Source organism: Gossypium raimondii, chromosome 13 (genome assembly GCF_025698545.1).
Source record: "Gossypium raimondii isolate GPD5lz chromosome 13, ASM2569854v1, whole genome shotgun sequence".
NCBI classification, from domain to species: Eukaryota; Viridiplantae; Streptophyta; class Magnoliopsida; order Malvales; family Malvaceae; genus Gossypium; species Gossypium raimondii.
The window spans coordinates 23,331,854-23,354,281 of record NC_068577.1 but is presented as its reverse complement, the minus strand read 5'-3'; the positions used below and the strand labels follow the sequence as shown (position 1 = coordinate 23,354,281).

At 35.0% G+C, this 22,428-nt stretch overlaps 3 protein-coding genes and 1 long non-coding RNA gene across 8 annotated transcripts; 2 read left to right on the top strand and 2 right to left on the bottom strand.

The window, feature by feature from the left end:
• Positions 1-3,700: 3,700 nt before the first annotated feature.
• On the bottom strand, positions 3,701-4,265 carry LOC105767022 (auxin-responsive protein SAUR21). Its single transcript, XM_052626632.1, has one exon. It carries the CDS (start codon positions 4,150-4,152, stop codon positions 3,856-3,858), a length of 297 nt encoding a protein of 98 aa, XP_052482592.1. The 5' UTR covers positions 4,153-4,265; the 3' UTR covers positions 3,701-3,855.
• Positions 4,266-7,169: 2,904 nt separating this feature from the next.
• Positions 7,170-7,734, top strand: LOC105767048 (auxin-induced protein X15). The gene has a single exon (XM_012586587.2). The coding sequence runs from the start codon at positions 7,262-7,264 to the stop codon at positions 7,550-7,552; it is 291 nt and encodes a 96-aa protein (XP_012442041.1). The 5' UTR covers positions 7,170-7,261; the 3' UTR covers positions 7,553-7,734.
• A 4,360-nt stretch (positions 7,735-12,094) lies between these two features.
• Positions 12,095-12,671, bottom strand: LOC105767059 (auxin-responsive protein SAUR21). The gene has a single exon (XM_012586590.2). The coding sequence runs from the start codon at positions 12,570-12,572 to the stop codon at positions 12,285-12,287; it is 288 nt and encodes a 95-aa protein (XP_012442044.1). The 5' UTR covers positions 12,573-12,671; the 3' UTR covers positions 12,095-12,284.
• Positions 12,672-17,961: 5,290 nt separating this feature from the next.
• Positions 17,962-21,543, top strand: LOC105766960 (uncharacterized). Of its 5 annotated transcripts, XR_008192841.1 has the most exons (8): positions 17,962-18,463; positions 18,654-18,784; positions 19,268-19,293; positions 19,369-19,440; positions 19,842-19,933; positions 20,062-20,152; positions 21,257-21,400; positions 21,484-21,527. It is a non-coding gene; the product is annotated as an uncharacterized LOC105766960 (long non-coding RNA). The 5 variants fall into 5 exon arrangements; XR_008192842.1 differs by lacking the exon at positions 19,369-19,440; XR_001125395.2 differs by lacking the exons at positions 19,268-19,293; positions 19,369-19,440 and having other exon boundaries at positions 21,257-21,386; positions 21,484-21,543.
• The last annotated feature ends 885 nt before the right edge of the window (positions 21,544-22,428 follow it).

Genomic DNA, 22,428 nt, shown 5'->3' with positions numbered 1-22,428 from the left:
CGAGCAGTCAAGGATAAAACACCTTTTGAGGCTTGGCATGGAGTCAAACCTATGGTAACACATTTAAAAGTGTTTGGCTGTATATGTTATGCTCTTATTCCAGTAGAGAAGAGGACCAAGCTCGAGAGCAGGGCTACTCCAGGAATCTTTGTTGGCTACAGCAGCAACAAGAAGGGTTATAGAGTGTATGATCCTACAGCAAAGAAGGTCTTAGTCAGCAGGGATGTAAAGTTTGATGAAGAAAAAGTGTGGAATTGGAATGGTGTTGAAGCTGACATGTCTGAAATGGACCAGTTGGACTTGGTTGATGAACCTATGGAAGAGGGACCAAGTGAAGATGCTGTAGATGACACACCAGTGAGGGGCACCAGGACTTTGGCTGATGTCTATCAGAGGTGCAATGTTGCTGTGATTGAGCCCTCAGACTTTGAAGAGGCTGCCAAGGACAGAAGCTGGATGAAAGCTATGGAAGATGAGTTAGAAATGATCAACAAAAATCAGACTTGGGAGTTGGTGAGCAGACCAGAACACAAGAAGGTCATTGGAGTTAAATGGGTGTACCGGGCCAAGTACAATGCTGATGGCTCACTGAACAAGCACAAGGCCAGGCTTGTGGTGAAGGGCTACAGTCAGCAGTATGGTGTGGACTACTTGGAGACTTTTGCTCCAGTGGCAAGACTGGATACAATTAAGCTGCTGTTTGCTTTAGCAGCTCAGAAACAGTGGAGAGTTCACCAATTGGATGTCAAATCAGCATTCCTAAATGGTTTTCTCAAGGAGGAGACCTTCATTGAGCAACCTGAAGGTTTTGAAGTTGCTGGGCATGAAGACAAAGTGTACAAGTTAAGAAAGGCCCTCTATGGCCTGAAACAGGCACCAAGGGCCTGGTATGACAGAGTTGATGCTTATCTGACCAAGCTTGGATTTGTGAAGAGCCTTAGTGAACCTACTCTGTATGTTAAGAGGTCAGAATTTGAAACCTTGCTGATTGTCTCCTTGTATGTGGATGACTTGTTAGTGACAGGAGCAAAGTTGAGCTCATTGATGAGTTCAAGGTCCAAATCGACAAGTGTTTGAGATGATGACTTGGGGATCATGACTTACTTCCTTGGTATGGAAGTTCACCGGTCGATCGAGGTATCTTCATCAGCCAACACTCATTTGCTTTGAAGATCCTAGACAAATTTTGCATGCATAACTGTAAAGCAGTCAGCACACCTGTGGCTCAAGGTGAAAAATTGACCAGCAATGGTGATCAGCAAAGGGTTGATGAGAGGCATTATCGAAGCCTAGTAGGTTGCTTGTTGTATCTAATGACAACTAGGCGGACATTATGTTTGGTGTTAGTCGCTATCAAGGTTCATGCATTGCTGTAATGAGGCGCATTTGAAGGCTGCCAAAAGGGTTCTTAGATACATCAAAGGCACAGCTAACTTTGGTGTAATGTTTGAAAGTGGGAAGGAACTGAAATTAGAAGGTTACTCTGATAGTGATTGGGCAGGATCCCTCGATGACATGAAGAGTACCTCTGGATACTTCTTCACACTTGGATCGGGCATGTTTTTTGGAGTTCAAAGAAGCAACAAAGCTGTTGTTTCGATCCACAATGAAGCAGAGTACATTGCAGCAAAGCAGCAGTCAATCAGGCCATTTGGCTCAGGAAATTGCTTCAGGACCTTAATGAAACACAAGCTGAAGCAACTGAAATTTGGGTGGACAATCAATCAGCAGTTGCTATAGCTAAGAACCCCGTGTTTCATGGGAAAACTAAACATTTTAAAATAAAGTTACACTTTGTTCGAGAGGCTGAACAAACAAAAGAGATCAGCCTTGTTCATTGTAGCTCAGGGGCACAATTAGCTGATATGTTGACTAAGCCCTTAGGAGCTGCTAAGTTTGAAGTATTGAGAAATGGAATTGGTATGTGTTGCTTACAGTCCAAGGAGGAGTGTTGAAAGCTGGACTGCAAAGCAACATGTGGCCAGCAGCATGGTTGGCTGTCGAGCTTGGTGATAATGCTTGGTGTGCAAGACTGAAGCTGAACCAGATGAAGCAATCAACTTTGGATGTTTTGTTCTTTTGTAATTTAGTTTAGTTCAACTTTAACTAGTTTCCAAAGTTAGTTGGATTAAGTTTGTGATTGGATTGACGATGTAAATCTGGTATGTCAGCTTATTTTGTATTTGACTTAAGCTTGTATTAGTTTAGTTTAAGTGGGAGCAGTTATGTCATTAGGTAACTGTCAAATGAATCAAATTTGTAACTCTTTTATATATTCAAATTTTGAATGAAAAAAGTAATGTTCAGTTACAATTTGATGAGTATTCAATTTTGTTCACTGTTTTTTGCTTTGCTTTGATTTCTTTTGCTTCGATACTTCTTGCTTCAGTTTTGCAAATTCTGTTTTGCAACTTGGTTTTCTTTTTGCTGCTGCCATTGTTCCAACAATATTAACATTTTGACAAAGTAGGTACCTTAGTGTATTCTGTTGCAATCTATAATAGGTCACCATTCAATGAAACCGACAATCATGGCCCATTTCAAATACTATTTATCATTCAACCACGGCCAGATGATAATGACTTTACACGTGATCGATAAATTGTCTGGCTTAGCAACAACTTAAAATGGGAAAAAAATGGCCAATAGAGAACCGGCTAAAGATTGGAAAAGGACTGTTGGGCGCTCAAGATTTTAAACATATGAGAAGCTCTTTGAACTTGGATAGAATATGCTTCGGACTTGATTAAAAAGATTCGAAATTCTAATATCAGTTGGCATTTAATATTGTTCGAGGCATCAACTTGCTGGACAAAGCCTTGTGAAGTACACGTGAAGTACCCCCTGGTAGCTTGTACTAGTAGCTCTCGTGACAACTAGGCCTATCCAGGACCACCAAATTGACGCTTGAAGATCAGTGATCAAATTGATTTGCAGACAAACAAAAGGAAAAAGAGATTGGCAGCCAACTCTGTTTTAAAAGGTCATTTCTACAGACTTTAACTTCGTCAGTTTCCATTGTGGCAGCATTGAGCAATCAACATGGTAAGGGCAAAGTCTCATCATGTGGCCAGCATTGCAACAAGCCTTGCATGGGATGGATCATATTTTACCTGCAATATCTTCAAGGACAGTTCCTCAAAATTGACTCATTATACCAAACAAAACTAACCTACACATTTTCAATAAATCGAAACTTTAAGCAAGAATGGTAAACGAAAAAAGAGGATTCAAATCGAAACCTGAAGAGATTTGTGCCTTCTGCTTTCATGTTTATCCATACTGTATAGTTTAGACAAATGATTTAAGGATAGGATCAATTATGATATGTGATAAAGAAGAGGACCGAAACAATGATTATTGAATATTAAGCCTTATATGATTTTAGCTTTTACAATTCTAAGCAAGGTCGAGATAATATGTCCATGGTGAACATTATAAAGGGTTTCATGAGTGTATCAATGTCTTCTCATTATAATGAGTTATAATTAACTCGTTCAGAGTGCTTATATCATTAGATCAGTGATAACAAAATAGGGAAAAGAAACAAATGTTTCAGGTAAGCTACCTTTAACCCTTTGTTACAGCTTCATCAGACACGAATTTAGAGAAAAGTTGGTGTCGTTTTTCAATCCAATGATTGACAGTACTCCTGAAAAGGAGCAATATGAACTGCACAATTGATTTAACAGGAGCAAAATTTGAGAATAGAATAGCTGTAATTTGTATTAAAATAATTACTAAGAAGAGTATATTACATTTGATCATCTCTTTCTACCAAATGAATAGAAAGATGGACATCAATGGTCAAAAATTGTTTCAGCTGATTAATTAATTATTTTTAGCACTAGGAAACTAAAGCAAGCTTGAAGTGAGATTAACGAATATCTCTTCTCTGCAAGGAATTGTGAGACCACCCATTGGATGACTGAATCCGAATTCTTCCTCTGCTATACTTAACAACTTCTGAAACGAAGGCTGATTCAAGAATGAAATTGGAACTATGAACCTCCTCTTTTGGCTCTCCCCAACATACACTGCAAAGTATCCTTTGGGAACATGGGTTGAGGCTGAGGCTGCTTGATTTGCAAATAGTTTAGAGTGACGAAGAATCTGCTTAGCATGCATAAGTTTTGTCATATGGATAGCCATTACTGTGAAGAAGATCAGAGAATACTCTAGAAAATGAATGGTAAGATTTGTTTGTAGAGGATGATGTGAGAATGCCTTGGCTGTGGTGTGGATAATGCACTTGTTTATATGGATGGAAGAATGTATTTAGGAAACTAATTGTTGGAACATTTTCAAATATTTATAGTGTTCCAATAGCTATAAATGAATGAGTATAATTAATCAAAAGTTATATTATTTGATTTTTGAAAAGAATTATAACTATTTAAATAATATTATTTGAATAGTTATAATATTAAATGAATAATTATGTGTTTATTTTAAAAACATTATTATTCAGAAGAGAGAAAATTTCTATAAATAGAAATGAGATTTCATTTGGAAATCACACCAACAAATTCTAATATTTTTTCTTTCTTTCCTTCATTTTCTAATATTATTAGATTATTTTATAAAGTATTATTGCAGAAATTATTTATAAAAATTGAGTTTCTTGTCATACATTGCTCAGTGTGTAGTGGGTTATTCTCGTCAGTGCAATACGCAAATAGTCATTGGCTTCATTGTATCCTCGAGCTTAATTTGCTTGAAACTCATTTGCACACCGAAAATAGGTGAGGGCGAATATAACCTTAAAATAGTGACTTGATACACGCCTTGGAGTCTTGTCCTATTTCTTCTTTTTCTGTTCGAGTTCCGTTCATGTGTTCGAGATTTTCATATTTGTACTAACACTAATGAAGTGCAGATTGAGTGGTTATAATGCATTCTGGTGGGGTTTGGTTAGAAGTCATAAGAAGTTCAAGATCACATGCTTTTGTCTTCCAAAAGATCATCAAGAAATAGGTTGATATTGAGACTACATTTGTTAAAATGCATTATTAGCCAGCCATTAATGGACCCAAACTGAAATCAAGGAGATTTGGGATAAGAAAAGTTTCTTTTGTGGATGACATGATTTAGAACTTGGTAGATATATCTGTGGTTTCAGTCCTTTTGAGGTCTTATATGTCTCAAGCATGCCTAACACAGATCACGAAGGTCTGGGTCGGTTTGTCTTACTGGAAGGGCTAGCCAAACTTCTCATTACCATCTTTGCCATGGTATTGTTGATAAATGAGTTGGAAAACAACACCATGTGATTCTCCATTCCCCATTACTGATCAGACTCACTCCAGCAATTGGCCTTTCCTCACTCATTCAACATACTCCACTTGATAGACCAACATTTCTCTCGTAACCGTTACATCTATATATATAGGTAATGATAACATTTATCTTCACATTCTCAATTACTAAACTTCTTCCTTTCTAGGGCACAAATCCATCAAAAACAAAGAAAACTATGGCTATCCGCCTCCATCGTATTGTTAGTGTCAATAAAGTTCCCAAAGGATACTTTGCAGTTTATGTTGGAGAAAACCAGAAGCGGATTGTGATACCAGTCTCATTCTTGAATCAACCACAGTTTCAAGAGTTGCTAGGCTTATCAGAAGAAGAGTTCGGCTATAGTCATCCTACTGGGGGTCTCACAATTCCCTGCAATGAAGACATGTTTCTTCAAGTTACCTCTCGCTTGAATTGATTGCCAAAGAATTAACACTAATCTCACCCTATACAATTTTGTAAAGAAAACATCAGCAATACCATGTAGACGCTTTTTCCCATCCTTCTTCCCTTGGGGAGCAGATATGCGTCTCCCTAAGTGGAAAATTAGAGATGGTGGTTACTGTAACTTTTCTATCAATATGACGGCATGTAATGTATCATTCAATTGAAGATTTTGTTTCTTTTCTGAATTTCCGACGCTCCCTTGTTCTTGTTCGATCTTTAATTCTACCCTACATGATCTACCTTGGTCTAAAATTACTTCCTGCTACCACTTTTCTTGTGCGTATTATCAGTAGGATTCTAAAAAATCAAATCTGTCCATAATTTACAGAATCTGCAGATTCAGGCCATCCTTTAGCGGGGGACCAAGTCCTTTAATTCAGTGTGAGGTGAGAAAATTAAAGTGACAAGAAAATGTGACTACTAAATCATTTAATTAAACTTTAATTGCGGATTTTAATCCCTGAAAATTGTGTAAACTTGTTTTTTGTTCAAGGAAATTCAAAGAAAGGAATAAATAAATAGTCAATTACTTGTATCTTGAAGTGATTTACTTTCTTTTTTATACTTTTCAGTCATTCAGCACACACACATATATGTTTCTAAGTTCTCTTATATTTTTATAAGTTGCTGGATTTGATCATTCTAGGAGTAATATCACATGTTTAGGGGCTTAATGTTGCGCTTAAATCATTCACTCCTTTGGATTAGGCCACAGTTCTTATCATCACTCCTCCATGATGTTTCAAGCAGCAGCATCGCATGAACTGATTGGCTTCCTCGTTCTTGTGTCTGGCAATGATGAAAATAAACAGGGCAGAGATTGCAACTCCTTGAGAGTTGACAATAATACATGATAGTTGAAGATTTCTTTGTCTAATCCATGGATCTCTTGTGATTCTGGAGGATTAGCAATAATACCATAAATTACAAGGTTGGTTCGTGCTTTAGTTCAATCAATCACTCCTTTAAAAATCGAGGCTCAACTGACCAAGTTCTTTAGGGCTTCCTTGTTGAATGCACCATACAAAGTCACATGGACTGCTAACTTGTTTGTTTATGTGTTCAAGCAAACATGTAGGACCGTACTTATCGACTGATAGTTGCTAGCGGAGATTATCATTTTGATATTTTTCTGGTCTGCACTTCATTGCATTTCATCCATATGATCTGCTAAGTGTTTATTAAGTGAAGTCATCATCATCTGGCCTTGATTCAATGATATTAGTATTTCAAATGGGCCACTTTTGTTGGTTTCATTAAATGGTGAGCTCTAAGGTACCAAACTTGTTGAAATATTATGATTTGTTGGGATGCAAGGCCATGTGATTCCTCCCAATACATGTCTCCAAACCATTCACTCTTCACCACTCAATTAGCCTGAGACTGCTGACCCTACACCATTTGCTCTTTATAAATACATATTCTAATGGATAGCTTCACCCAGCTCCAAAGCCTTTCCTAGCAGGTTCTCTAAGTTACTCACATTTCCTCATCCTAACTATCTCATAAAAAAGCCATGGGTTTCCGCTTGCCAAGAATTGTTAATGCTAAGCCTAGTCTGAAACGGAGTCTTTCATCTTCGGAGACAACAGTGGTGCCCAAAGGCCACTTTGCTGTTTATGTTGGAGAAGTTGATGAAAAGAAGCGATTCGTTGTTCCTATATCATTGCTGAAGCATCCTTCATTCCAGAATTTGTTGAGTCAAGCTGAAGAAGAGTTTGGTTTCAATCACCCCAAGGGTGTATTGACAATCCCTTGTAGCGAAGAAGCTTTCATTGATCTCACTTGCAATCTGCAAAGTTCATGAGAAGAAATTGGCTAACCAAGCAGAGATTGATTGATCTTTAGCTCATCTAACACCTCCCAAATTTTAGTTTTAGGAAGCAAGTGTGTAAGGTGGGTTGTGTTTTGCAATCCCATGCCCTTGTCAACGAAATTAATTTTTGTAACCAATATATAAATTTTTCAATGAAACTTTCTTTTCATGAATCTTGTTTCTGATATTATGTGGATAATTTCAGCCAAAATCTAATTTCCAGTTCTGAAGCCTTTTGTTCTACATTCTGCCATCGATTATCACTTAACCTATGATCATTAACTCCTATTTAAGTACTATGATTGTCATGTTATATTGGCCTAGACCAGAACATACAATATGAGAAAGTACTTTCTGGCATTCTTCAGATAAAATATCAATTATCCTCGGTTTAGTGTATGGTTTCAATGCCAAAATTGCAATTATACTGAAATTGGCATGTTATTGCATTCTGTTTTTAGTTGCGAAATCCAGGACAAAATATATACAATTCTATATTCAGAGTGTGTAGGTATAATCCAGGATAGCATTTTACAGGTTTGCCTACAACTAGCTGAGGATTTGGTTTAGATATTTCAAAATTCTTTGTTTTCGTGGTTGCTGAAGAGCTGACTTAAAACACGAGAGAAGAAAAAGAAAAAGAAAACAAATAAAAGTTTGAGGCCTATTTTCTATATCTGGTGACTACGGAGGATTATCCTAATATCATTCTTTACAGGACTGGTTACTGCTTCTATTCAACTTCAACCAATGATGTCTTGAATATTGAGAAATTGAGGCTTTGCCCACATGAATTAAATAAACTGAACAATGCACATGGATTGGCAACTAGTTTCATTCTCTGTTCAAAAATGGTACAAGCATCTCTGATGTATATTATTAATCTTTGACAGCAAACATGTAGGGCTGCGCATAGCGATTCCTTTTGCCGGTCACCACTCTCAACTACTTGTGATATGCCTAGTAATGTCATTATCTTCAAAGCCATGGTTGAACCATAGATAGTAATATTTTAAATGGGCAACTTATTATAGTGGTGCCCAAAGGCCACTTTGTTGTTTATGTGGGAGAAGCTGATGAAAAGAAGAGATTCGTTTCCCCAATTTCATTTCTGAACCATCCTTCCTTCCAAAAGTTGAGTGAAGTTGAAGAAGTATACAAATTCAATCATCCAATGGGAGCTCTAAGAATCCCCTGCAGTGAAGAAGCCTTCCTTGATCTGATCGACAGTTTCCAAAGCTCATGAAAGTTGGATTTGAAAATGGCTAACCAAGCAAACATTAACTCTCTTCAACTCAACAGACAAATGCAAGTATTTTTTTACATAGGAAGCAAGTGTAATTGGTGGATTGTTTTATGCTATCCCTTGCTCTTGTGAACTTCATTTATTTTTTGTAATCACTCTACAAATGAAAAGAGAAACAAAAATTCTTATTATCCAACATATTCTTGTCATTGATATTTTTACTTTGACTAGTTTTATATCACATCTAATTTATGCTTGTAGGTGAATGATATAATTTACCAGACACATTCTTGTAATTGATATTTTTGGTTTGACTAGTTTTATGCTTCCACTTCAACATTACAAATTAGAAAATAGACAATCCAAGGTGAGGAAAAATTGGTAGGTGACAGTTAATGCTAGATGTAGATGTAGAACTACGTAACTCAAGGCAAAGGGAAAGTTTGGTCTTTGATGTGGATCTTTATTGAAGAAGTATTAACACCTTCATTAACCTATGTTCTATCTTGGTTATAAAATTGAAGTTGTAAATTAAGGCTAACTGCTGAACTAAAAAAGAGAAATGCATGCGGATGAATCACTTTGATGAGCTATCTACCTAAAAGGCTTGAAGCTGTAAATCCTAAACAAGGGCACCAGTTGTAGTAAGTGCTATGAGCATGACATTGTTCATGAGATTGTCTTAAGATCAGAAAGATCAGAGACCGAAAAATAGTATTATTATCCAATCCATTGATAGACATTTGTACAGTCAAATTAGAAGGGAAAGGTAGCAGAAAAGATATAAGAGAGGGAAAAGAAACCCTTGTAGTCAAGAAGCTTTCATTGATCTCACTTTCAGTCTGCAAAGCTCATGAGAAGAAATGATGTGAAAATTGGGTAACCAAGCAGAGATTGATTGATATTTAGCTCAACCAACACCTCGCATTTTTATATGTAGGAAGCAAGTGTATAAGGTGGATTGTTTCTCGCAACCCCATGCCCTTGCCAACTAAATTAAATGTTGTAACCAATACATAAATTAATGCTAAATTTCTTTCAGAGAAGAAGCTCTTTCGTTTCATGAATTTGTTTGTGATGTTGTGTTTGAGTCAAAATCTAATTTCCAAGTTCTGAAGCCTTTTATTTCACATGCTGGCCCATCGTTTATGACCTAACCTATGATCTGCCACTCCTGATTAAAAAGGGTTGTAGGCATTTACAAGACCTATTTGCACAGAAGTTCAACTTATTTCATTATAAAAGTTCTCATTTTAGGAATATTGCAGTTCATACCTATTTCTTTGCTTTCATAGGTTTCTACCGTGATGGCATGATATTGGCCTAGGAGGGAGCATACAAGGTGAGGAAGTACTTAAAACTACGTTTCCTATGAACTTCATGCATATAACATGCACTTGTTTCTCACCTTCCTTTAGACCTCTTTGCTGGCAGTCTGGCACACTTCAGATAAAATCTAGGACATGATGTATACAAATTCTATGTTCCGACACTAAATTAAGTAAGGCTTGCACTACTAGAAACTAGTTGAGGATTGGCTTTTATATTTAGACTAGAAAACTCTCTGTTCCCTTTGTTGCACATGGTAGCTAAGTAGCATGTATATTTTAGTTCAAGTTTACTGTAATTGATTGGTCTTCGAGAAAAAAGTTCAGACGCTATGCCTATAACTTACGTTAGATGCTGTTTTTTTCTTTTTGCATTCTCTTTTTTGTCCATGAATAAATCATTTAACAAATGATATTCAGGTCAACTAAAATGAAAGATTTTTCTTCTAATCCATCGATCTCTGTAGTCTGTTTTTGGTGACAATGGAGGATTATCCTAATATCATTCTTTACAAGACTGGTTAGTGCTTCTATTCAATTTCAACCAATGATGTCTTGAATATTGAGAAATTGAGGCTTTCTTCACTTTTGAAAGCACAAATTGAACAATGCACATGGATTGGCAACTAGTTTCATTCTCTGTTCAACACAGACATAGAAGAAATGGTACAAGCATCTCTGACGTATATTTTTAGTCTTTGATTCTAATAATTAGCAAACATGTAGGGCTTCACATACCGATTCCTTTTGCTGCTCACCACTCTCAACTTCATGTGATATGCCTAGTAATGTCATTATCTTCTAAGCCATAATTGAACCATAGATAGTATTTCAAATGGGAAACTTATTTGGTTACATTGAATGTTCAGTTATGGTAGATTTGCAACAAGATAAATTTAGGTACCAAATTTGTCCAAATGTCATCATTAGTTGGGAGGCAATACCATGAGATTCCTGAAACCATATGTCTTTTAAATATTTTTCCATTGAAATTTCTTTTCCACCACACATTCAGCCTCAGTTTGCCACAAACCATTTCAAATCCTCTCTCCATAAATACACTATTTAAGAACAACTTCCCCACTGCCAAAGCCTCAGTTTACATTACTAGGCATATCACATGGATGAGATAGCATGTAGTTGAGAGTGGTGACCAGCAAAATGAGTTGGTATGCGAAGCCCCACATGTTTTCTAATAATTAGAACCAGAGACTAATAATATACATCAGAGATGCTTATACCATTTGTTCTATGTGTTGAACACAAAATGAAACTAGTTGCCAATCCATGCATTGTTTAATTTGTGAATTCAACAGGTGGGGAAGCCTCAATTTCTCAATATTCAAGAGATCATTGGTTGAATAGAAGCACTTACCAGTCTTGTAAACAATGAGATTAGGATAATCCTCCATAGTCACCAAATATAGACTACAGGTATCTATGGATCAGACAAAAAAAAATAAAAAACTCATTTTAGTTTACCAGACTTTAAAGTCAACTCTTGAACTACTATGGGGGAAAAGAGCTTTCTAGTCTAAATATAAAAGCCAATCCTTAACTAGTTTCTAGTAGTGCAAACCTTTCTTAACTTAGTGTCAGAATATAGAGGTTCTGTACATCATGTCCTGGATTTCATCTGAAGTGTGCCAGACTGCCAGCAAAGGGGTCTAAAGGAAACGTAGTCTGAAGTATCTTTTCATCATGTATACTCCTGTCTAGCCCAATATCATGCCATCACTGTAAAAACATATGAAAGCAAAGAAATAGGTCTCAACTGCAATATTCCTGAAATGAGAACTTTTTTTAAGAAAATAGGTCCAATTTCTGAGCAAATAGATCTTTTTAATGCATGGAATCCTTTTTAATCAGGATGAGATATCATATGTTAAGTCATGAATTACATTTTTGGCTGAAATTATCACCACAACATCATAAACAAAATTCATAATAAGAAAGAGCTTATTCTCCTAAAAAAATTGCATTAATTTATGTCTTGGTTACAATAATTAAATTAATTAACAAGGTCATGGGATTGCAGAAAAAAATCCACCTTGCGCACTTGCTTCCTATTCCTAAAAATAAAATTTGGGAGGTGTCAGCCCTTTGAGCAAAATATCAGTCAACCTCTGCTTGGTTAGCCAATTTCTTCTCATGAGTTTTGCAGATTGCAAGTGAGGTCAATGAAAGCTTCTTCGCTGCAAGGGATTGTCAAAGCACCCATAGGATGATTGAAACCAAACTCTTTTTCAGCTTGACTCAACAAATTCTGGAATGAAGGATGCTTCAGGAATGAGAGTGGAACAACAAATCTCTTATTTTCTGCTTCTCCAACATAAACAGCAAAGTGGCCTTTGGGAATTACTGTCGTCTCCGATGACGAAAGACTCCGTTTCAGACTTGGCTTAGCATTAACAATTCTTGGCAAGCGGAAACCCATGGATTTTTGTGAGATTGTTAAGATGAGGATATGTGAGTATGTAATTGTAACTTAGAGAACCTGCTAGGAATGGCTGTGGCACGGGGTTAAGCTATACATTAGAATCTATATTTATAAAGAGCAAATGGTGTAGGGACGTCAGCAGTCTCAGGCTAATTGAGTGTTAAAGAGAGAATGGTTTGGAGACATGTATTGGGGGGAATCACATGGCCTTGCATCCCAACAAATCATACCATTTTGACAAATTTGGTGCCTTAGGGCTCGCCATTCAATGAAACAGACAATAGTGGCCCATTTTGAAATACTAATATCATTGAATCAAGGCCAGAAGATGACTGCTTTACTGAGCAGGTCATATGGTGAAATGCAAGAAAGTGGAGACCAGCAAAATATCAAAATAGTCATCTCCACTAGCGACTACTAGTCGGTATTGTCAAGCCCTACATGTTTGCTGATAAAAATAAGGCACGAACAGTTGATGATAAAAAAACAAGTGGAGTTTCCGATTGAGAAGGTTCTAGTAATGAACTCTTGGTGTGAGTTTGGCAGGCTAGAATTGAATTCAAGATGTGGTTTGATATCTATTAGGCAAGATTCCTCAACCGACTACTAAGATAATCGTGCATGAACCTCGCCACTTTGAACTAATAGATAGAAATCAATTATTGACCATCAATAAAAAAATCAATTGGTTAATTTTGGTGAATAAGAGTTGGCGTTCTATGATGCATTTAACATGGAAGCAACACCTTAAGAACTTGGTCATAGCCCTAATAGTAAAGCGATTTGCGCGACATGAACCCAGACCACACCTTGGGCCGTGAACACCCTGACTATCAAATAAACACACGAGATTCTTTGAGCCTCATTTTTTTTTTAAAAATGATTAATTGAATTAAAGCATGAACCAAACTTGTAATTTATAGTATTATTGATAATCCTCTCGAATTATAGAATCTAGAATTTAGAGATCCATGAATTAGACAAAGAAATATTTACTTTTAGTTGATTCTTTTCTTTTCTTCAAAGTCATATATCGCCTTGAAAATCAAAATATAGTCAACCCTCAAGTAGTTGCAATATCTGCCTTGTTTATTTTTATAATGAGGTTAAGAAATGTAGCCTAATCCAAAGAGATGAAAGATTAGACAAATATTATGCCCCAAATAATTGTTCTCGGAATGATCAAATGCAGCAAAAATTGTCAAAGATATAATTGAAAAGTACAAAAAAGTAAACCATTTCGAGATATATATAATTGAATTTTATTTATTTTGTTGGTGTAATTTTGTTACAATGAGAGGATGAGAAAAGAGGAAAAAATTTAGAAAATAATGGAGAAGGTTATCGCTTTACCTTCACACACACAACCTTTTATAAATAGAAAAAATGTTTTTTAAATATAAACTAACCTAAATGATACGGTTGTCTAACACTAGAGTAAAAACAAACAGTAAAATATACTGTAAAAGAAAATTACAACAGAAAAACTAAACTTAAAATAGCTAGTAATTACTACTGAATGCCTAAAACAACTGGCACACAAAACATATATATGATTTTCAATACCAAACTCAAAATACATCAACACTCCACCTTGAGGTTGATATTGGACATACCAAGCTCGCGCTTGAGAAAAGAATTTCTATTCCTTGAAAGAGATTTTGTCATCAAATCAGCAACCTGCATTTTAGAATAACAAAATTCCATCTTGATCAGCAAATTTTCTCAGCCTCACAAATAGCATGAACTTCACATTGATGTGCTTTGTTCTACCATGTTGAATTGGATTTTCAGCAATGGCAATAGCTCACTTATTGTCACACAAAAGAAGAATGGCACTTTTTGGCTCAAAATAGAGATCAAAAAGTAAATTTCTCAACCAAATTGCTTGGTTTGCAGCAGCAGTAGCAACAATATATTTTGCTTGTGTACTTGACTGAGTCACAACTTGTTGCATCTTGGAACTCCAATAGATTGCACCTAAGCCAAGGTTAAAAATATATTCGGATGTTGTAATAGCCCATTCACTACACCAAAACAGGCTTTTAGCGGCGTTTGGATAAAAAACGCAGCTAACGATCGATCATTAGCGGCGCATTACGGAAAACGCCGCTGAAAATAAGCATTAGCGGCATTTTTGAGAAAGCGCTACAAAAAAACCTAAGCCCAACGACGCTGTTTCCTGAGCTTTCGGGGATTTAGCGGCGTTTCTAAGAAAGCGCCGCTAATGCTCAGGGCTTTAGCGGCGTTTTTAGAAAAGCGCCGCAAAAAAACCTAAGCCCAACGACGCCGTTTTCTGAGCTTTCGGGGATTTAGCGGCGTTTATAAGAAAGCGCCGCTAATGCTCAGGGCTTTAGCGGCGTTTTTGGGAAAGCGCCACAAAAAAACCTAAGCCCCACGATGTCGTTTTCTGAGCTTTCGGGGATTTAGCGGCATTTTTAAGAAAGCGCAGCTAATGCTCAGGGCTTTAGCGGCGTTTTTGAGAAAGCGCCGCAAAAAAACCTAAGCCCAACGACGCCGTTTTTTGAGCTTTCAGGTATTTAGTGGCGTTTTTAAGATTAGCGACGTTTTTAGAAAAGCGCCGCAAAAAAACCTAAGCCCAACGACGCCGTTTTCTGAGCTTTCGGGGATTTAGCGGCGTTTATAAGAAAGCGCCGCTAATGCTCAGGGCTTTAGCGGCGTTTTTGGGAAAGCGCCACAAAAAAACCTAAGCCCCACGATGTCGTTTTCTGAGCTTTCGGGGATTTAGCGGCATTTTTAAGAAAGCGCCGCTAATGCTCAGGGCTTTAGCGGCGTTTTTGAGAAAGCGCCGCAAAAAAACCTAAGCCCAACGACGCCGTTTTTTGAGCTTTCAGGGATTTAGTGGCGTTTTTAAGATTAGCGGCGTTTTTAGAAAAGCGCCGCAAAAAAACCTAAGCCCAACGACGCTGTTTTCTGAGCTTTCGGGGATTTAGCGGCGTTTATAAGAAAGCGCCGCTAATGCTCAGGGCTTTAGCGGCGTTTTTGGGAAAGCGCCACAAAAAAACCTAAGCCCCACGATGTCGTTTTCTGAGCTTTCGGGGATTTAGCGGCATTTTTAAGAAAGCGCTAATGCTCGAGGCTTTAGCGGCGTTTTGAGAAAGCGCCAAAAAACCTAAGCCCAACGACTGCTTTTTTGAGCTTTCAGGGATTTAGTGGCGTTTTTAAGATTAGCGGCGTTTTTGGGAAAGCGCCGCAAAAAAACCTAAGCCCAACGACGCCGTTTTCTGAGCTTTCGGGGATTTAGCGGCATTTTTGGAAAAGCGCCGCTTAAAATATTTTATCTTAATTGGTTTATTCATATTAAATAAAATTCAATTTATTTCTAATTGAATATTTAAAATCTTCAAAAAAAAATAATGACACGTAGAAATAATTTGAAATAAAACACATGGAAAAATTAAAATATTATTATTTAAAATAATTGTAAAAGAGATAATAATAAATTTGTTTAGGGTTTTTGGTTTAGCGTATATGATTTATTTAAGATTTAAGGCCGGTTTAGGAGTTCATATTTTATGGTTTAGGGAGTATGGGTTTAGGGATTATGGATTAGTGGTTGGGATTTAAGGTTTAGGGGTTAGAGGGTTAGGGGTTTAGGGATTAAAAGTTAGGGATTTAGGGGTCGAGTTAGGGTTTTAGGTTTAGATTAATTATTTTTTAATTTATATTTTAAATATGGTCTTATATAATTATAAAAGAGATAATAATAAATTTGTTTAGGGTTTTTAGTTTAGGGTATATGATTAATTTAAGATTTAAAGCCGGTTTAGGAGTTCATATTTTAAGGTTTAGGGAGTATGGATTTAGGGGTTATGAATTAGGGATTATGGTTTAAGGGTTGGGATTTAAGGTTTAGGGGTTAGGGGTTAAGGGGTTAGATGTTAGGGGTTAAGAGTTAGGGATTTAAGGTTTAGGGATTCAGGGGTCGAGTTAAGGTTTTGAGTTTAGATTAATTTTTTTTAATTTATATTTTAAATATGTTCTTATATAATTGTAAAATAGTTAATAATAAATCCAATATATTAAAATTACGAGTATAGTTTAAATTATTTAAGAGATATATAATAGATAGATTTTATATGTATTGATTGGTTAATTTAGAGGGTTTAAGGTTAATGTTTACTTGAGATTTGTTAAATGATAAAATTTTATACAATTAATTAATGCTTTTATATTTAAAAAATGTAATATAAACCATTTGATATATTTAAATATTAGTTTAAATAGAATTAATAAATAAGTTAAAAAAGTAATAGATTGATATGGATATTTATGTATAACTATTTATTTTGGAGAGGACCAAATTATAAGAAAAAATACAAAAATAAAATGAAATAAAAATGATATGGATATATAGGTAATTATTTAATTTAGATAATTCTAACTTAATAATTAATTACAACCATTTTATCATTTGTTTTCTTATTAAAATATACAATATTTATTTTGAGAGTACTTTTATTTTAATTTATAAAAATCAATTTATAAAAACAAAATAAAAATTTTTAGCATAACAAAACGACGTCATTTTGTTCAAAATGAAATAATATTTTGCCATAAAAACGCCGCAAATAATAAAAGCCAAAATAGCAAAACGACGTCATTTTGTTCAAAATGAAAAAAATTTTGCTAGCGGCATTTTTTATAAAAACGCCGCAAAAAATAAATAAATTTATAAAAAATAAAATAAAAAATTTTTAGCATAGAAAAACGGTGTCATTTTGTTCAAAATGAAATAGCGGCGTTTTTTATAAAAACGTCAATTTATAAAAAATAAAATAAAAAATTTTTAGCATAGCAAAACGATGTCATTTTGTTCAAAATAAATCAATTTATAAAAAACAAAATAAAAAATTTTTACAAAAGCAAAACGGCGTCGTTTTGTTCAAAATGAAAAAAATTTTGCGGCGTTTGCATGAAAAACGCCGCTAATGGTAAGCAATAGCGGCGTTTTAAAACGCCGCAAAAAATAAATCAATTTATAAAAAATAAAATAAGAAATTTTTAGCATAACAAAACGGTGTCATTTTGTTCAAAATGAAATAGCGGCATTTTTTTATAAAAACGCCGCAAAAATAAATCAATTTATAAAAAACAAAATAAAAATTTTTTAGAATAGCAAAACGGCGTGTTTTTGTTCAAAATGAAAAAAAATTTGCGGCGTTTTTATGAGAAACGCTGCTAAAGGTAAGCAATAGTGGCGTTTTTATAAAAAACGCCGCAAAAATAAATCAATTTATAAAAAACAAAAAATAAATCAATTTATAAAAAAGCAATAATGGCGTTTTTTCTTATAACTCCACAAAATTCATTTTACTTAGAAAAAAATTTGGCGCTAATTTTTCCCAAATTTCCCCCTTAAAACCCCTAACTTTGCAAACAAAATGAAAAAAAGAAGAGGAAAATGGAGGTACCAAAGACGATTTAGCACACAACCTCTCCAATCTACTTACGAGTTCTACCGTTTGTTTCCCTGGAAAATATATGAGACTTAATATTTTTATTTTGTTAGTTTATTTGTGTGTGTATTTCATCTTGTTGTGTTCATTACTCAGATCCCTATCGCTTTTATTTCTGTTCCATTTTTCCTCTTTATTTTCTAATTTTGGGTATTATTTACTCAGATCCCCTTTCTTTTTATTATTGTTTTTTTTTCTCTTATATTTTAGCTAGAAATCGACGATGCAAGTTACTGCTGGTCTCATTGCTGCTGGTAACAAGTTATTGCTTAAAATTCATGGTAACAAATCTACTTCAAAGGAAGTTATTCATATTCCTTCGTATAGAAGCGAAGTTATTTACGGTGGAACTTAGTTCTCCAGCTCTCGTAAGTTTGTTCCCAGTTTTGTATTTGCCATCTATACCAGGTTTACCTCTCTTGCTTCTCTTTGTCTTCATCTCCCTTTCATTTATTCTACCAAAAACGCCTCTTACTTGTCATTTCTTTTCTCACATATCGTGCAAGACTCATTTTTCTTTCTTTATGCTCTAGTCTTAACAATGCACTTCAACTGTTCGATATAATACTTCTTTATACAATTTATTTCTGGCTTTCAGGGGGTGTTGTCTGTAAGATGTTGAAGCAAGCGATATGGAAGGTGTTGAGCAAAAGGGTAGTTTCAAATTCTGGTGATAAACTTCTTTTGCCTTGTTTGTACTTGCCCACGACTTCTTTTCACGCTGGACAGGTAGGTACTCTTTTTTTTTCTTTTAACTCTTACTTCAGTTTTTTTTATGGATACCCAATTGTTAATTTATTAAATAATAAATCTTTAATAATAAACCTAAATTTATGGCATTTAAAAATGAAAAGGTTATGATGTTAAGTCCCATGTTGAATATCAAGGTTCACTTCATGATGTATGTACATATACCTACTTTTATTATCATATAGGAAAAGCTTTGATGAGGGATTAGAGATAAGAGGGGATAAAAGGGGATGAGAAATCTTGGCCGGCCAACCATTTACTAAATGAAAAACTATTTCTTTTTTTATGCTAAAATAAAGTAACATATTTATTTTCATTTGTAAATTTCCATTGCACTTCCTCTATACGAACTTGGAGAATTGTAAGTTCTAACTTTCTTTAGTTCTTTGTAGGGGCTGTACATGATTGCCTTTACAAGTCACCCTTGAAATTATAACAACAATTGGTTTATGAATTTGGCAGATACATTAACAGTTGTGCATTAAGTGGTGAGATCCCCTTAACGTTTGCTAAACTTAAAGAACTGCAAACTGTGTAAGAAAGACTCCCTAATGTTTATATAGGAGATTTCAAGGGAACTCTTTTGAAGGTCCAATACCATCCAGTTTAGGAAATCTAACCTCATTGACTTCTTTGTAAGTAGAGATATTTTGCTTTTCTGATAGTACTCCTACCACCGAATGACTCTCTTCCTTTGTTATCTACTGGTAACAAATCTTATATTTTAGTTTAAAATTCATGGTAGTTAGTTACTGCTGCTGGTCTCATTGCTAATGGTAACAAGTTGGGTTTTGGTATCTTATTTGAATTATTTGTAGAATTTGAATCATAAAAACATTGTCAAGTATCTTGGATCATTGAAGACAACAAGTTGGGTTTTGTAGTCTCTGTCTGGAATTCTTGCTCTGAAGTTTGTCTATTTTATGCGAGTTCAGTTTTCATGGTTTGCTGTTGCATTGTTTCTTATGTTCTTTGTTTTGTTATTGGAACTATTTCTAATTGTCTGGTTTACTTGAAATCCGATATTTGATTAAAGGGACCAAATAGAGAGCACAAGTGAGAGCGAATGCAGTGCAAGTGATGAAGTGCTTGTTGTTCCTTATGATAACTTAGCACCTATGTCTTGTGGTAATATTTTCTCATTATTCTTCTACTTGTGAATTTATTGTATTCCAAATATAGCATCAAGAAAAATATAACAGTACATTAGAGTTCAGCTTGTATAATTTGTTTGGATTCTTTCTGTCTTGAAGTAGATATTACTGAATCTAAGCAGCTTTTGGATAAGCTTGTTGTGGTGAAGTATAATGGAGCTTTGGGAAAGAATATGGGTTTCGGTGGTCCCGAGTAAGCAATTATCTAACTTCTGGAAGTTTGATACTTATTTTTTTTTCCAAGAAAAGAGAAGCATTTCTTGATGATTCCATAGTTATATATTAAAGACTTGCCTCTACATAAATGAATATAGTTTCTGTGACATACATATATTTATATATGCTTTTTATATATCCCTCTACATTCATATATTTATATATGCTTTTTATATTGTATTGTGCTAAATAAAGAGAATAAAAGTTTTAATTATTGATAGATTCTCACGCTTTTTTATGTAGTTTTTATTAAATCACTCTTTAATCAAATGTAGAATTATAAAATTATTAAATTTTACTATAAATAATTATCCTTATATAATTAATCATTTTAGTAAATTCTCTAACTATCAAAACAGATCACTCCACCATCCCACGTCAAAATTTTGTTAAAGGTAGGAGTTGAGAGAGGTAGATACTTTGATGAATATTTTCTTTTACATGATAATTATATACTTCTTTAAGTTTGTTTTGGATGTTGGGACAATGTCAGTTGATGCCGAAATTTGATAGTGCTGCAAATTGAAGTGTTTAAGTGCTGCAAATTGAAGTATTTAGTTGCTGGAAATTGAGATGTTTTATCGCTGCAATTGAGGTGTATAAATGTTGTTAATTGATATGTTTAAGTGCTGCAAATTTAAGTGTTTAAATGCTGTAAATTGAAGTGTTTAAGTGCTGCAAATTGAAGTGTTTAGTTGCTGGAAATTGAGATATGTTATTGCTGTAATTGAGGTGTGTAAATGTTGTTAATTGATATGTTAAGTGCTGCAAATTTAAGTGTTTAAATGCTGTAAATTGAAGTGTTTAAGTGCTGCAAATTGAAGTATTTAGTTGCTGGAAATTGAGATGTTTTATCGCTGTAATTAAGGTGTATAAATGTTGTTAATTGATATGTTTAAGTGCTGCAAATTGAAGTGTTTAAGTGCTGCAAATTGAAGTGTTTAGTTGCTGCAAATTGAGATGTGTTATCACTGTAAATTGAAGTGTTAAAGTGCTACTTTCCATTGTCACCTCCCCCATTTCCTTATGCATCAATAACTATATTAATGAAATCAAGTACTACAATTATATATTATTACAGATGGGAGTTGGAGAATACGATCAAAGGGAAAACATCAGATATGGTGATTCCCAGCCAAGCAGTGGCTTCTTAGACACCCAACATTTTGCACAACCAAACATGACCACAACTTTTAAACCTACATGTTGAGGTTGCTACACACAAGTCCCTTCCTTTTTTTAGTTTATGTGCTATGTGATGATTGTGTTTTAAAATTTAACTTGTTTTAGTTCCTTACATTCTTATAGGATTCACACTCAAGGAGCAAGAAACATCTCAAGAACTCATTGGGATCGAGCGGTCAAAATTCGAATCAAGTGACACACAAGAGCTAGATTTGGAGCTTGGACATCACCGTAATCGATAATTTTTTTTTGCTACTTTAAATGCATGCTTATGGAACTACATTTTATGCTTTCCTAGAATTGTAAGTTCAAATAAGGTGTTGATCTGCAATTTATAGATTCAACTTGAGCAAGTTGATATGAACTAGTTTCAATTTTTTTAAAAAAAAAATTGAAAGGAATGTTATGTAATCAAAGGCAATTTGACTTGCTACATGAGATATAGTGAAAAACATTTATCTTCTTGTTCATGAATTTCCATTTTAATACATCTTCAAATTACATTATACATTTCTTAATTGGTGGAATCTCACTTTTGCTGTTGCTGCAATCTTTAACCAAAGAATGATGTATGTACTGATAACAGTTCTAAAGGATTTGTTTAAGCAAGTAAAGGGATTGGCGTTTTTATAATAATTTAGGATAGGAATGGAGCAAATCTAAAGAATGGAGTGGCGTTGTTATAATTATTTTTTTTTAATTTTTCGTGACCTTTAGTGGCGTTTTTGGAGAAAGCGTCGCTAAAGGTCTTGTTTTTTAGCGGCGCTTCAGGGAAAAGCGCCGCTAAAGGTCTTGGTCTTTAGCGGCGTTTGTGGGAAAAGCGCTGCTAAAGGTCCTGGTCTTTAGCGGCATTTGTAGGAAAAGCACCGCTAAAGGTCCTGGTCTTTAGCGGCGTTTGTGGGAAAAGCGCCGCTAAAGGTTCTGGTCTTTAGCGGCGTTTGTGGGAAGAGCGACGCTAAAGTTAGCGGCACTGTAGTCAGCGACGTTTTTTTCCGGCGCTTATCAAAGCGCCGCAAATACTTTTAACGACGCTTTTTAGCGCCGCTAAAGGCTTTAAAAAGCGCCGCT

What these genes read in the sequence shown, in the direction of transcription:
- LOC105767059 (XM_012586590.2), bottom strand. Translation starts at nt 12,572, where the DNA reads ATGGGTTTCCGCTTGCCAAGAATTGTTAATGCTAAGCCAAGTCTGAAA.
- LOC105767022 (XM_052626632.1), bottom strand. Translation starts at nt 4,152, where the DNA reads ATGGCTATCCATATGACAAAACTTATGCATGCTAAGCAGATTCTTCGT.
- LOC105767048 (XM_012586587.2), top strand. Translation starts at nt 7,262, where the DNA reads ATGGGTTTCCGCTTGCCAAGAATTGTTAATGCTAAGCCTAGTCTGAAA.